Here is a 14200-nt window from a genome sequence, read left to right on the forward strand (position 1 = left end):
ACAAACACACAAACACACACACACACACACACACACACACACACACACACACACACACACACACACACACACACACACACACAAACACACACACACACACACACACACACGCACACACACACACACACACACACACACACACACACACAAACACACAAACACACACACACACACACACACACACACACACACACACACACACACACACACACACACACACACACACACACACACATACACACACACACACACACACAGCCTGTCATCTAACAACATAAATTACCACTGTTTCATTAGTTTTAATTAAAATGTGATAATTTACATATTTTATCTAAAAAGCTGATGTCAGTAAATGTTCAAAGTTTCCTAAATTGTTGAAATTTGCAATAAAATAACGTTATAACACATTTTTTTGACCGAGTCAGGAACATAAAGACAACAAGTCAGAATTGGTTGACATTATAACAGAAGTAACTAGAAGTGTATGTATGACTCAGGCAGAGCTTATCATGGTGTGTTGAAACACAGAAACAGACTGGGAGAACTGGGAGACACATGGGGGACCAGTAACTGGGAGACACATGGGGTACCAGTAACTGGGAGACACATGGGGACCAGTAACTGGGAGACACATGGGGACCAGTAACTGGGAGACACATTGGGGATCAGTAACTGGGAGACACATGGGGGACCAGTAACTGGGAGACACATGGGGTACCAGTAACTGGGAGACACATGCGGGACCAGTAACTGGGAGACACATGGGGAACCAGTAACTGGGAGACACATGGGGGACCAGTAACTGGGAGACACATAGGGGACCAGTAACTGGGAGACACATGGGGGACCAGTAACTGGGAGACACATGGGGGACCAGTAACTGGGAGACACATGGGGACCAGTAACTGGGAGACACATGGGGAACCAGTAACTGGGAGACACATGGGGGACCAGTAACTGGGAGACATATGGGGGACCAGTAACTGGGAGACACATGGGGAACAGTAACTGGGAGATACATGGGGGACCAGTAACTGGGAGACACATGGGGAACCAGTAACTGGGAGACACATGGGGAACCAGTAACTGGGAGACACATGAGGGGCCAGTAACTGGGAGACACATGGGGGACCAGTAACTGGGAGACATATGGGGGACCAGTAACTGGGAGACACATGGGGACCAGTAACTGGGAGACACATGGGGACCAGTAACTGGGAGACACATGGGGGACCAGTAACTGGGAGACACATGGGGAACAGTAACTGGGAGACACATGGGGGACCAGTAACTGGGAGACACATGCGGAACAGTAACTGGGAGACACATGGGGGACCAGTAACTGGGTGACACATGGGGGACGAGTAACTGGGAGACACATATGGGACCAGTAACTGGGAGACACATTGGGGACCAGTAACTGAGAGACACATGGGGAACCAGTAACTGGGAAACACATGGGGACCAGTAACTGGGTGACACATGGGGGACCAGTAACTGGGAGACACATGGGGGACCAGTAACTGGGAGACACATGGGGACCAGTAACTGTGAGACACATGGGGACCAGTAACTTGGAGACACATGGGGGACCAGTAACTGGGAGACACATGGGGAACCAGAAACTGGAAGACACATGGGGGACCAGTAACTGGAAGACACATGGGGACCAGTAACTGGGAGACACATGGGGACCAGTAACTGGGAGATACATGGGGAACCAGTCACTGGGAGACACATGGGAGACCAGTAACAGGGAGACACATGGGGGACCAGTAACTGGAAGACACATGGGGAACCAGTAACTGGGAGACACATGGGGGACCAGTAACTGGGAGACACATGGGGAACCAGTAACTGGGAGACACATGGGGAACAGTAACTGGAAGACACATGGGGACCAGTAACGGGGAGACACATGGGGACCAGTAACTGGGACACACATGGGAGACCAGTAACTGGGAGACACATGGGGACCAGTAACTGGGAGACACATGGGGGACCAGTAACTAGGAGACACATTGGGAACCAGTAACTGGGAGACACATGGGGGACCAGTAACTGGGAGACACATGGGGGACCAGTAACTGGGAGACACATGGGGGACCAATAACTGGGAGACACGTGGGGGACCAGTAATTGGGAGACACAAGGGGGACCAGTAACTGGGAGACACATGGGGGACCAGTAACTGGGAGACACATAGGGACCAGTAACTGGGAGACACATGGGGGACCAGTAACTGGGAGACACATGGTGGACCAGTAACTGGGAGACACATGGGGACCAGTAACTGGCAGACACATGGGAGACCATTAACTGAGAGACACATGGGGGAACAGTAACTGGGAGACACATGGGGGACCAGTAACTGGGAGACACATGGGGGAACAGTAACTGGGAGACACATGGGGGACCAGTAACTGGGAGACACATGGGGGACCAGTAACTGGGAGATACATGGGGACCAGTAACTGGGAGACACATGGGGAACACAGTAACTGGGAGACACATGGGACCAGTAACTGGAAGACACATGGGGACCAGTAACGGGGAGACACATGGGGACCTGGGAGACACATAACTAGTCTGACACACAGTAATTGGGAGATACATGGGGACCAGTAACTGGGAGACACATGGGGACCAGTAACTGGGATACACATGGGGGACCAGTAACTGGGAGACATCATTGGACACATGAACCAGTAACTGGGAGAAACATGGGGACCAGTAACTAGGAGATACATGGGGGACCAGTAACTGGGAGACACATGGGGACCAGTAACTGGGAGACACATGGGGACCAGTAACTAGGAGACACATGGGGACCAGTAACTGGGAGACACATGGGGGACCAGTAACTGGGAGACACATGGGGGACCAGTAACTGGGAGACACATGGGGGACCAGTAACTGGGAGACACATGGGGGACCAGTAACTGGGAGACACATGGGGGACCAGTAACTGGGAGACACATGGGGGACCAGTAACTGGGAGATACATGGGGACCAGTAACTGGGAGACACATGGGGACCAGTAACTGGGAGACACATGGGGGACCAGTAACTGGGAGACACATGGGGACCAGTAACTGGGAGACACATGGGGAACCAGTAACTGGGAGACACATGGGGGACCAGTAACTGGGAGACACATGGGGAACCAGTAACTGGGAGACACATGGGGGACCAGTAACTGGGAGATACATGGGGACCAGTAACTGGGAGACACATGGGGACCAGTAACTGGGAGACACATGGGGACCTGTAACTGGGATACACATGGGGACCAGTAACTGGGAGACATATGGGGGATCAGTAACTGGGAGACACATGAGGGACCAGTAACTGGGAGACACCTGGGGACCAGTAACTAGGAGACACATGGGGACCAGTAACTGGGAGACACATGGGGAACAGTAACTGGGAGACACATGGGGACCAGTAACTGGGAGACACATGGGGAACCAGTAACTGGGAAACACATGGGGACCAGTAACTGGGTGACACATGGGGGACCAGTAACTGGGAGACACATGGGGGACCAGTAACTGGGAGACACATGGGGACCAGTAACTGTGAGACACATGGGGACCAGTAACTGGGAGACACATGGGGGACCAGTAACTGGGAGACACATGGGGAACCAGAAACTGGAAGACACATGGGGGACCAGTAACTGGAAGACACATGGGGACCAGTAACTGGGAGACACATGGGGACCAGAAACTGGGAGATACATGGGGAACCAGTAACTGGGAGACACATGGGAGACCAGTAACTGGGAGACACATGGGGGACCAGTAACTGGAAGACACATGGGGGACCAGTAACTGGGAGACACATGGGGGACCAGTAACTGGGAGACACATGGGGAACCAGTAACTGGGAGACACATGGGAACAGTGGGGGCCATTAACTGGAAGACACATGGGGACCAGTAACGGGGAGACACATGGGGACCAGTAACTCTGACACACATGGGAGACCAGTAACTGGGAGACACATGGGGACCAGTAACTGGGAGACACATGGGGGACCAGTAACTGGGAGACACATTGGGAACCAGTAACTGGGAGACACATGGGGGACCAGTAACTGGGAGACACATGGGGGACCAGTAACTGGGAGACACATGGGGAACCAGTAACTGAGAGACACATGGGGACCAGTAACTGGGAGACACATGGGGAACCAGTAACTGGGAGACACATGGGGGACCAGTAACTGGGAGACACATGGGGGACCAGTAACTGGGAGACACATGGGGAACCAGAAACTGGAAGACACATGGGGGACCAGTAACTGGAAGACACATGGGGACCAGTAACTGGGAGACACATGGGGACCAGAAACTGGGAGATACATGGGGAACCAGTAACTGGGAGACACATGGGAGACCAGTAACTGGGAGACACATGGGGGACCAGTAACTGGAAGACACATGGGGGACCAGTAACTGGGAGACACATGGGGGACCAGTAACTGGGAGACACATGGGGAACCAGTAACTGGGAGACACATGGAGAACAGTAACTGGAAGACACATGGGGACCAGTAACGGGGAGACACATGGGGACCAGTAACTCTGACACACATGGGAGACCAGTAACTGGGAGACACATGGGGACCAGTAACTGGGAGACACATGGGGGACCAGTAACTGGGAGACACATTGGGAACCAGTAACTGGGAGACACATGGGGGACCAGTAACTGGGAGACACATGGGGACCAGTAACTGGGAGACACATGGGGAACCAGTAACTGAGAGACACATGGGGGACCAGTAACTGGGAGACACATGGGGAACCAGTAACTGGGAGACACATGGGGGACCAGTAACTGGGAGACACATGGGGAACCAGTAACTGGGAGACACATGGGGGACCAGTAACTGAGAGACACATGGGGGACCAGTAACTGGGAGACACATGGGGGACCAGTAACTGGGAGATAAATGGGGACCAGTAACTGGGAGAAACATGGGGGACCAGAAACTGGGAGACACATGGGTAACCAGTAACTGGGAGACACATGGGGGACCAGTAACTGGGAGACACATGGGGAACCAGTAACTGGGAGACACATGGAGGACCAGTAACTGGGAGACACATGGGGGACTAGTAACTGGGAGACACATGGGGAACCAGTAACTAGGAGACACATGGGGACCAGTAACTGGGAGACGCATGGGGACCAGTAACTGGGAGACACATCGGGACCAGTAACTGGGATACACATGGGGGACCAGTAACTGGGAGACACATGGGGAACAGTAACTGGGAGACACATGGGGGACCAGTAACTGGGAGACACATGGGGGACCAATAACTGGGAGACACGTGGGGGACCAGTAATTGGGAGACAAAAGGGGGACCAGTAACTGGGAGACACATAGGGACCAGTAACTGGGAGACACATGGGGGACCAGTAACTGGGAGACACATGGTGGACCAGTAACTGGGAGACACATGGGGACCAGTAACTGGGAGACACATGGGGGACCAGTAACTGAGAGACACATGGGGAACAGTAACTGGGAGACACATGGGGAACCAGTAACTGGGAGACACATGGGGACCAGTAACTGGGAGACACATGGGGAACCAGTAACTGGGAGACACATGGGGGACCAGTAACTGGGAGATACATGGGGACCAGTAACTGGGAGACACATGGGGACCAGTAACTGGGAGACACATGGCGACCATTAACTGGGAGACACATGGGGACCAGTAACTGGGAGACACATGGGGGCCATTAACTGGGAGACACATGGGGACCAGTAACTGGGAGACACATGGGGAACTAGTAACTGGGAGACACATGGGGGACCAGTAATTGGGAGATACATGGGGACCAGTAACTGGGAGACACATGGGGACCAGTAACTGGGATACACATGGGGACCAGTAACTGGGAGACATTTGGGGGATCAGTAAGTGAGAGACACATGAGGGACCAGTAACTGGGAGACACATGGGGACCAGTAACTAGGAGATACATTGGGACCAGTAACTGGGAGACACATGGGGAACAGTAACTGGGAGACACATGGGGACCAGTAACTAGGAGACACATGGGGACCAGTAACTGGGAGACACATGGGGGACCAGGAACTGGGAGACACATGGGGGACCAGTAACTGGGAGACACATGGGGACCAGTAACTAGGAGACACATGGGGACCAGTAACTGGGAGACACATGGGGGACCAGTAACTGGGAGACACATGGGGGACCAGTAACTGGGAGATACATGGGGACCAGTAACTGGGAGACACATGGGGACCAGTAACTGGGAGACACATGGGGACCGTTAACTGGGAGACACATGGGGACCAGTAACTGGGAGACACATGGGGGGCCATTAACTGGGAGACACATGGGGACCAGTAACTGGGAGACACCTGGGGAACCAGTAACTGGGAGACACATGGGGGACTAGTAATTGGGAGATACATGGGGACCAGTAACTGGGAGACACATGGGGACCAGTAACTGGGAGACACATGGGGACCTGTAACTGGGATACACATGGGGACCAGTAACTGGGAGACATATGGGGGATCAGTAACTGGGAGACACATGAGGGACCAGTAACTGGGAGACACCTGGGGACCAGTAACTAGGAGACACATGGGGACCAGTAACTGGGAGACACATGGGGAACAGTAACTGGGAGACACATGGGGACCAGTAACTAGGAGACACATGGGGACCAGTAACTGGGAAACACATCGGGACCAGTAACTGGGAGACACATGGGGACCAGTAACTGGGAGACACATGGGGGACCAGTAACTGGGAGACACATGTGGGACCAGTAACTGGGAGACACATGGGGGACCAGTAACTGGGAGACACATGGGGGACCAGTAACTGGGAGACACATGGGGGACCAGTAACTAGGAGACACATTGGGGACCAGTAATTGGGAGACACATGGGGACTAGTAACTGGGAGACACATGGGGAACCAGTAACTGGGAGACACATGGGGGACCAGTAACTGGGAGACACATGGGGACCAGTAACTGGGAGACACATGGGGACCAGTAACTGGGAGACACATGGGGAACCAGTAACTGAGACACATGGGGGACCAGTAACTGGGAGACACATGGGGACCAGTAACTGGGAGACACATGGGGGACCAGTAACTGGGAGACACATGGGGGACCAGTAACTGGGAGGCACACGGGGGACCAGTAACTGAGAGACACATGGGTGACCAGTAACTGAGAGACACATGGGGGACCAGTAACTGGGAGAACTGGGAGACATATGGGGGACCAGTAACTGGGTGAGTTAACAGAGAAAAGGCAAGACGTTATTTGTCAGTATGTTGAGGATGCGACAAGAGTGTGGTAGCACTGGACATTGCTGGCGCTTTCGACCGGGTGTGGCACCAGGGCCTCTTAGCAAAACTTCAAGCACTGGGAATTGCAGGCTCTACGCTATGTCTCCTCAGTGATTACCTTCATGGTAGATCTCTAAGTGTAGTCCTCAATGGAACGGAATCAGCAAGGCATCCTATTGGGCCAAGCGTTCCACAAGGAAGCGTGCTGGGTCCATTGTTATGGAATGTCTACTTCAACGACCTTCTTCATCTCATCCCAGAATCACATGCATATGCAGACGACTGTACACTGACATTCACTTATCCAAGAGAAGAAATGCCAGCTGCTCTAAGCTACATCAATCACCAGCTGAGAGCTATATCAGCTTGGGGAAATAGATGGCAAGTTACATTTGCACCTGAGAAAACGCAAATGATGATCGTCTCTAGGCACCATGATGGTAATGCTGGTGCAGTAGTAAGGATGAATGGGAGGATGTTGGCACCTGGAGAAGAAGTTGATATCCTTGGGGTGAAATTTGACTCCAAACTAACCATGAAGAACCATGTTGTAAATCTTGCAAACAAGGCAGCCAGGAAGCTTACAGCACTTCGCCGTATCTCGCATCTGCTTGACAGTAGGGGTTGCAAGATTCTGTACGAGGCACAAGTACGCTCACACCTTGAGTATGCTCCACTTTCTAGGTTTGCCTGCCCCCCCTCTCATCTGCGACTGCTTGACAGAGTAGAGAACAGAGCAAGACGTCTCATCTCTCGCCTGGACCCATCCTGGATAGATCTGTCATTTCAGCAGAGCCTTCAACATAGGAGGGATGTGGGTGGCCTTACTGTTATGTACAAGGCCAATATTGTCAAAATACCACACTTGGATCCACTTCGAGGACAGCGTGAAACAAGCTTTTATGCCACAAGACGGGCAGAAAGCAGCAACTTCACTCTGGCTGTACCCTTCTCCAGAACATCACTCCATCTGAGATCATACATACCCAGGATGACTCGAGTATGGAACACATTCGTACAGCATAATGATGTCAACGAGATAAAGTCAGTTGATCAAATGAAAATGCTGGCCCACAGATGGCTCCAACTTCATCCTGTTCCCTACTTGTATGTCTCATAACAATAAAAATGTTTTCAAATGAGCTGATGTAGGTAACAGCTCTTAGCTTGCCAATAAAGTTAGGAATCCTTAACCTGTAATATAGCTGTCAATAAAGCTAGGGATCCTTAACCTTGTCAAACCCTGTGTAAAAAAAAAAAAAGAGAGAGAGAGAGAGAGAGAGTACTCACCACGTCGTACCCCACATCGTAGTAGCTCCCACTGGTATACAGGATGGGAAGGGCATTCCGTCGACCCATGTCGGCTGGGGCAGGCATCTTCTCCAGAATGTGATGACTCTTGTGTCTACTGTGATTATTTTAAGTCTACTGGGGATACAATCGGCCAGCTGGTACTACACTAAGCCAGCTGGTACTATGCTAAGCCAGCTGGTATCACACTAGACCAGTTAGTATTGGAGTGGGATGTAGCAGAGTTGAACAAAGGCAGGAATGGCAAGTAGTTGATCGTTAGCAAGGACCGGGAGATGCAGCTCAGCCCTCGCAGGCACCGTTAGGTAAATGGGATATCTGGGATTCAACTAGAACATCTGGAAATAGAATTTTAAAGCAGGTGAGGATAGACGAATGTAATTGTACAAATATGTTCAGCTGAGAGTATGCTAATTAGCTGAAGACAGACTAAACCAGCTGGAGGTAGACTAAACCAGCTGGAGGTAGACTAAACCAGCTGGAGGTAGACTAAACCAGCTGGAGGTAGACTAAACCAGCTGGAGGTAGACTAAACCAGCTGGAGGTAGACTAAACCAGCTGGAGGTAGACTAAACCAGCTGGAGACAGACTAAACCAGCTGGAGGCAGACTAAACCAGCTGGAGGTAGACTAAACCAGTTGGAGACAGACTAAACCAGCTGGAGACAGACTAAACCAGCTGGAGACAGACTAAACCAGCTGGAGACAAACTAAACCAGATAGAGGCAGACTAAACCAGCTGGAGACAGACTAAACCAGCTAGAGGCAGACTAAACCAGCTGGAGACAGACTAAACCAGCTGGAGGCAGGCTAAACCAGATAGAGGCAGACTAAACCAGCTGGAGACAGACTAAACCAGCTGGAGACAGACTAAACCAACTGGAGACAGACTAAACCAGCTGGAGACAGACTAAACCAACTGGAGACAGACTAAACCAGCTGGAGACAGACTAAACCAGCTGGAGACAGACTAAACCAGCTGGAGACAGACTAAACCAGCTGGAGACAGACTAAACCAGATAGAGGCAGACTAAACCAGCTGGAGACAGACTAAACCAGCTAGAGGCAGACTAAACCAGCTGGAGACAGACTAAACCAGCTGGAGACAGACTAAACCAGATAGAGGCAGACTAAACCAGCTGGAGACAGACTAAACCAGCTGGAGACAGACTAAACCAACTGGAGACAGACTAAACCAGCTGGAGACAGACTAAACCAACTGGAGACAGACTAAACCAGCTGGAGACAGACTAAACCAGCTGGAGACAGACTAAACCAGATAGAGGCAGACTAAACCAGCTGGAGACAGACTAAACCAGCTGGAGACAGACTAAACCAACTGGAGACAGACTAAACCAGCTGGAGACAGACTAAACCAACTGAAGACAGACTAAACCAGCTGGAGGCAAACTAAACCAGCTGGAGGCAGACTAAACCAGATAGAGGCAGACTAAACCAGCTGGAGACAGACTAAACCAGCTGGAGACAGACTAAACCAACTGGAGGCAGACTAAACCAGCTGGAGGTAGGCTAAACCATCTGGAGGCAGACTAAACCAGCTGGAGGCAGGCTAAACCAGCTGGAGGCAGACTAAACCAGCTGGAGGCAGGCTAAACCAGCTGGAGGCAGACTAAACCAGCTGGAGGCAGACTAAACTAGCTGGAGGCAGACTAAACCAGCTGGAGGCAGACTAAACTAGCTGGAGGCAGACTAAACCAGCTGGAGGCAGACTAAACTAGCTGGAGGCAGACTAAACCAGCTGGAGGCAGACTAAACCAGCTGGAGGCAGACTAAACCAGTTTGGGACAGAAAATAAGAGATGAATCAAGAGAAACGAAGACACAGGAGCCTGTGGCAGTGAGAGAGGAAACAGAGCCAAGCACACAGCTGTTCTGGTAGTGGGAGGGTGGGAGGGAGAACTGTAAATGTGTAGTGAAGGTGGTGATAGCAGTGATGGTGACAGCTGTGGTGGTGAGAGCTGCCGTGGTAGTGACAGCTGCGGTGGTGGTGATAGCTGCGGTGGTGGTGATAGCTGCTGTGGTGGTGATAGCTGAGCTGGCGGTGACAGCTGCAGTAGTGGTGGTAGCTGTGGTAGTGGTGATAGTTGTGGTGGTGGTGATAGCTGCAGTAGTGGTGGTAGCTGTGGTAATCGTGGTAGCTGCGGTGGCGGTGATAGCTGCGGTGGTGGTGATAGCTGCGGTGGTGGTGATAGCTGCGGTGGTACTGGAGGTGGATCCTGCTGTCAGCTCACTTAACGTTAACCCTAGATGACCTGTTCCAGGAAAACCAAGAGTTGAATATACCATTTACTTATCACATAACATATCATAATGTCATATATATATATATATATATATATATATATATATATATATATATATATATATATATATATATATGTGTGTTTGTGTGTGTGTGTGTGTGTGTGTGTGTGTGTGTGTGTGTGTGTGTGTGTGTGTGTGTGTGTGTGTGTATCATTGTTGTTTAAGATTGTGTACAATGGACACTACTAAATAGCTATCAAGCTTGTATATCCCAAAATTTGAGCTATATACAGTATTCCTTTCATGTTTCAAGAGGGAATTTCAACCCCTGCCACTTCGGCTTCAGAAAAAAATAAAAGGACTAATGATGCAATTGTAAAAATGCTAGATCTCCTTTACACAGCACTGGAAAATAAGGAATATCCATTAGTACTTTTTATTGGCCTCTGAAAAGCTTTTGACACAGTCGACCACGGCATCCTACTCCACAAACTTGACCATTATGCACTTGCATATTTCAAATCCTACCTTACTAATAGATATTAGTATGTCACCATTAAAGACACAACCTCATCAACACGGCCACTTGATGCTGGAGTACCACAGGGAAGTGTCATTGGTCCCCTTGGTACATCGATGATCTTCCCAACATATCATAACACCTGAAACCCATTATCTTTGCTGACGACACGACTTATGTCATCTCCCACCGAAATCTTGCCACCCTCAACACCGTTGTTAACGATGAGCTACTCAAACTATCTACTTGGATCACAGCCAATAAACTTACACTTAACACCGACAAAACCTTTTATAATATGTTTGGTAACAGAGCAGGTGTTGCACAACTTTACATTAAGATTGACAACACTCTTATTGCCAGACATAATGAGGGCAAATTCCTAGTCCTGCACCTCGACAGCAACCTGAATTTCAGCACCTATATTCAACACATACCAAAAAAAGTATCCAAAACAGTTGGGATCCTCTCCAAGATACGTTAATATGTGCCACAATCTGCCCTTTTCACACTATACCATTCACTCATTTATCCCTACCTCATCTATGCTATTTGTGCATGGGGATCAACTGCAGCAACACACCTAAAGCCAATAATAACCCAACAAAAAGCCGCAGTAAGAATAATCATGCAATCTAATCCCAGGCAACACCCCCCCTCCACTCTTCATAGATCTAAGCCTACTCACTGTTCAGAACATCCACACTTACTACTGTGCAACCTACATTTACAGAACCTTAAATTCCAACATTAACCCTGACCTAAAACACTTTCTTGATAGTTGTGACAGGATCTACAGGCATAACACCAGACAAAAACATCTCTATGACATTCCCTGTGTCCGGCTAAACCTATACAAAAATTCAATGTACATAAAAGGGCCTAAAATCTGGAACACCTTTTCTGAAAACTCTAGAAGTGCAGACACATTCAGCACTTTCAAAACTACCATTAGAAAACATCTTATCTCCCTGACACACCCCACCGTCAGCTAACTACATGAAAACCGCTTGTTCTCTTATATCACACGCACACACAAAACAACCTAGACCTTCCCTCGATATCTGTGATTCCCCACAATTCGCACCTACACTCACCCAATTGACTATAAACATAGAAATACATAATACAACTATAACCTAACGAATTTTAACTAGTCATAAGTCTGCCTGTGATTCTCCAATATAGGAGCTTCAATAGAAACTATATATTGTACCGAAACAAAACCATTCACATTGCTAAATTTATGAACTGTAATGCAGTTATTTAGCATTAATACCAATATGCTCCTTAATCTGTATTGAATTAATCTTAGTCTGCCCGAAATGCCTAGTCATGTTAGGTGTGATAGTGGCCCTCTCTATAATTAGTTTTATATATTATGTAAACCACACAGTATCCTATAATATGTAAACCCAACACTGTAATTTTTATAGAGAATAAACTTGAATTGATTTGAATTATGTTTCTTTCCATGGCAGAACTGTTTGGTACTATAATGGGGCAGCATCCCATTCCGTTGGATGATTACATGACTCCTGCCTTGTCCTGACTATTTATGTTAGCCTATTCTGTTTCCAGAAATTTATCTGTTTGACCAATATATGAAAAAGGACACTGAGTACATGGGACCTTTACCTGTTGGTGGGGTTTACAAGGTCCCATGTACTTAGTGTCCTTTCTCATATATTGGTCAAACAGGTAAATTTCTGGAAACCAGAATAGGCTAAAATAAATACTCAGTCAGGACAGGGTAGGAGTCGAATGCTATCTTTAACCACGTTAGTTCATGTAATCACCCACCGGACTGGGATGCTGCCCATATTAAAGTACCAAATAGTTCTGTCATGGAAAGAAACATAATTGAATCTTCCCTCTTGAAATAATGAAAGGAATACAGTATATAACTCAAATTATGGGTTATACAAGCTCGATAGCTATTTCGTAGAGTCCATTGTACGCAATCTTAAACAACAATGCTATACAAAATCACAGGATTGCTCATTATGCCAGGTGGCTTGATGGATTGGCGATGCCCGACCAGTGTCTACGCACCAAAACTTCATACCACGTCAGTTGTGAATGGTTATATAACCTGTTTAGCTGTTAGAGTACCATACAGTGACAAGCGCGCACAAGATTACGAGATAACATAAGGAGAGGTTAAAGTGTATTAGTAGAAATTAGAAATTTAGATCACAGAAATATTATCAGAAAAGCAGAGAAGATTCCCAAGTAAGGCATATTAACCGACACTGAGAAGAATAGTAGACAATACTTAGGAAGAGATACTTCTGAGTACCTCAGTAGAACATTCGAGTACCCCAAAGGAAGAAATTTAAACAGACAAAGAGCACATTCCATTCCTTTTTGTTATTTAAAAAGGTTACACAGAATGTAGCAATCCATGTGTATAGTATCCAACGAGAAATGCATTTTCTCAAACCATATGACCTGTTATAAACGACTAGAAAAAGCTAGGGGCTGGCTATTAATTCTTATAATTTCATACTTGACATCTCAGAAACCTCTTACCCCATATGGGGCAATAGGGGGATGGAAGTAGGGTGAGGTTGGCACTGACTACTGACCACATTCTAAGGGAAACCGTGGACGGGGACACATCCGCACTACGCTACCCTGAGAACTCTCCCTGCTTTAATTGCTCTCTTGCAATGTTACACAGCTCCTGGTGATGCACTGAGAAGTGTGAAAGTACTTGAGCTACAGATTTCCACCC

General features: G+C 48.7%; 1 protein-coding gene across 1 annotated transcript in view; it reads right to left on the bottom strand.

The window, feature by feature from the left end:
* t (C45 family peptidase tan) overlaps positions 1–10042 on the bottom strand; it is a 29853-nt gene extending 19811 nt beyond the window's left edge. The window contains exon 1 of the mRNA XM_053779005.2: positions 8657–10042. Within this exon, the coding sequence (XP_053634980.1) occupies positions 8657–8743 (87 nt within the window). The 5' untranslated portion in view covers positions 8744–10042. The remainder of the gene's footprint in view (positions 1–8656) is intronic.
* Between the last annotated feature and the right edge of the window lie 4158 nt (positions 10043–14200).

The sequence above is a fragment of the Cherax quadricarinatus genome, unplaced genomic scaffold, assembly GCF_038502225.1.
Source record: "Cherax quadricarinatus isolate ZL_2023a unplaced genomic scaffold, ASM3850222v1 Contig871, whole genome shotgun sequence".
Taxonomy (NCBI): domain Eukaryota; kingdom Metazoa; phylum Arthropoda; class Malacostraca; order Decapoda; family Parastacidae; genus Cherax; species Cherax quadricarinatus.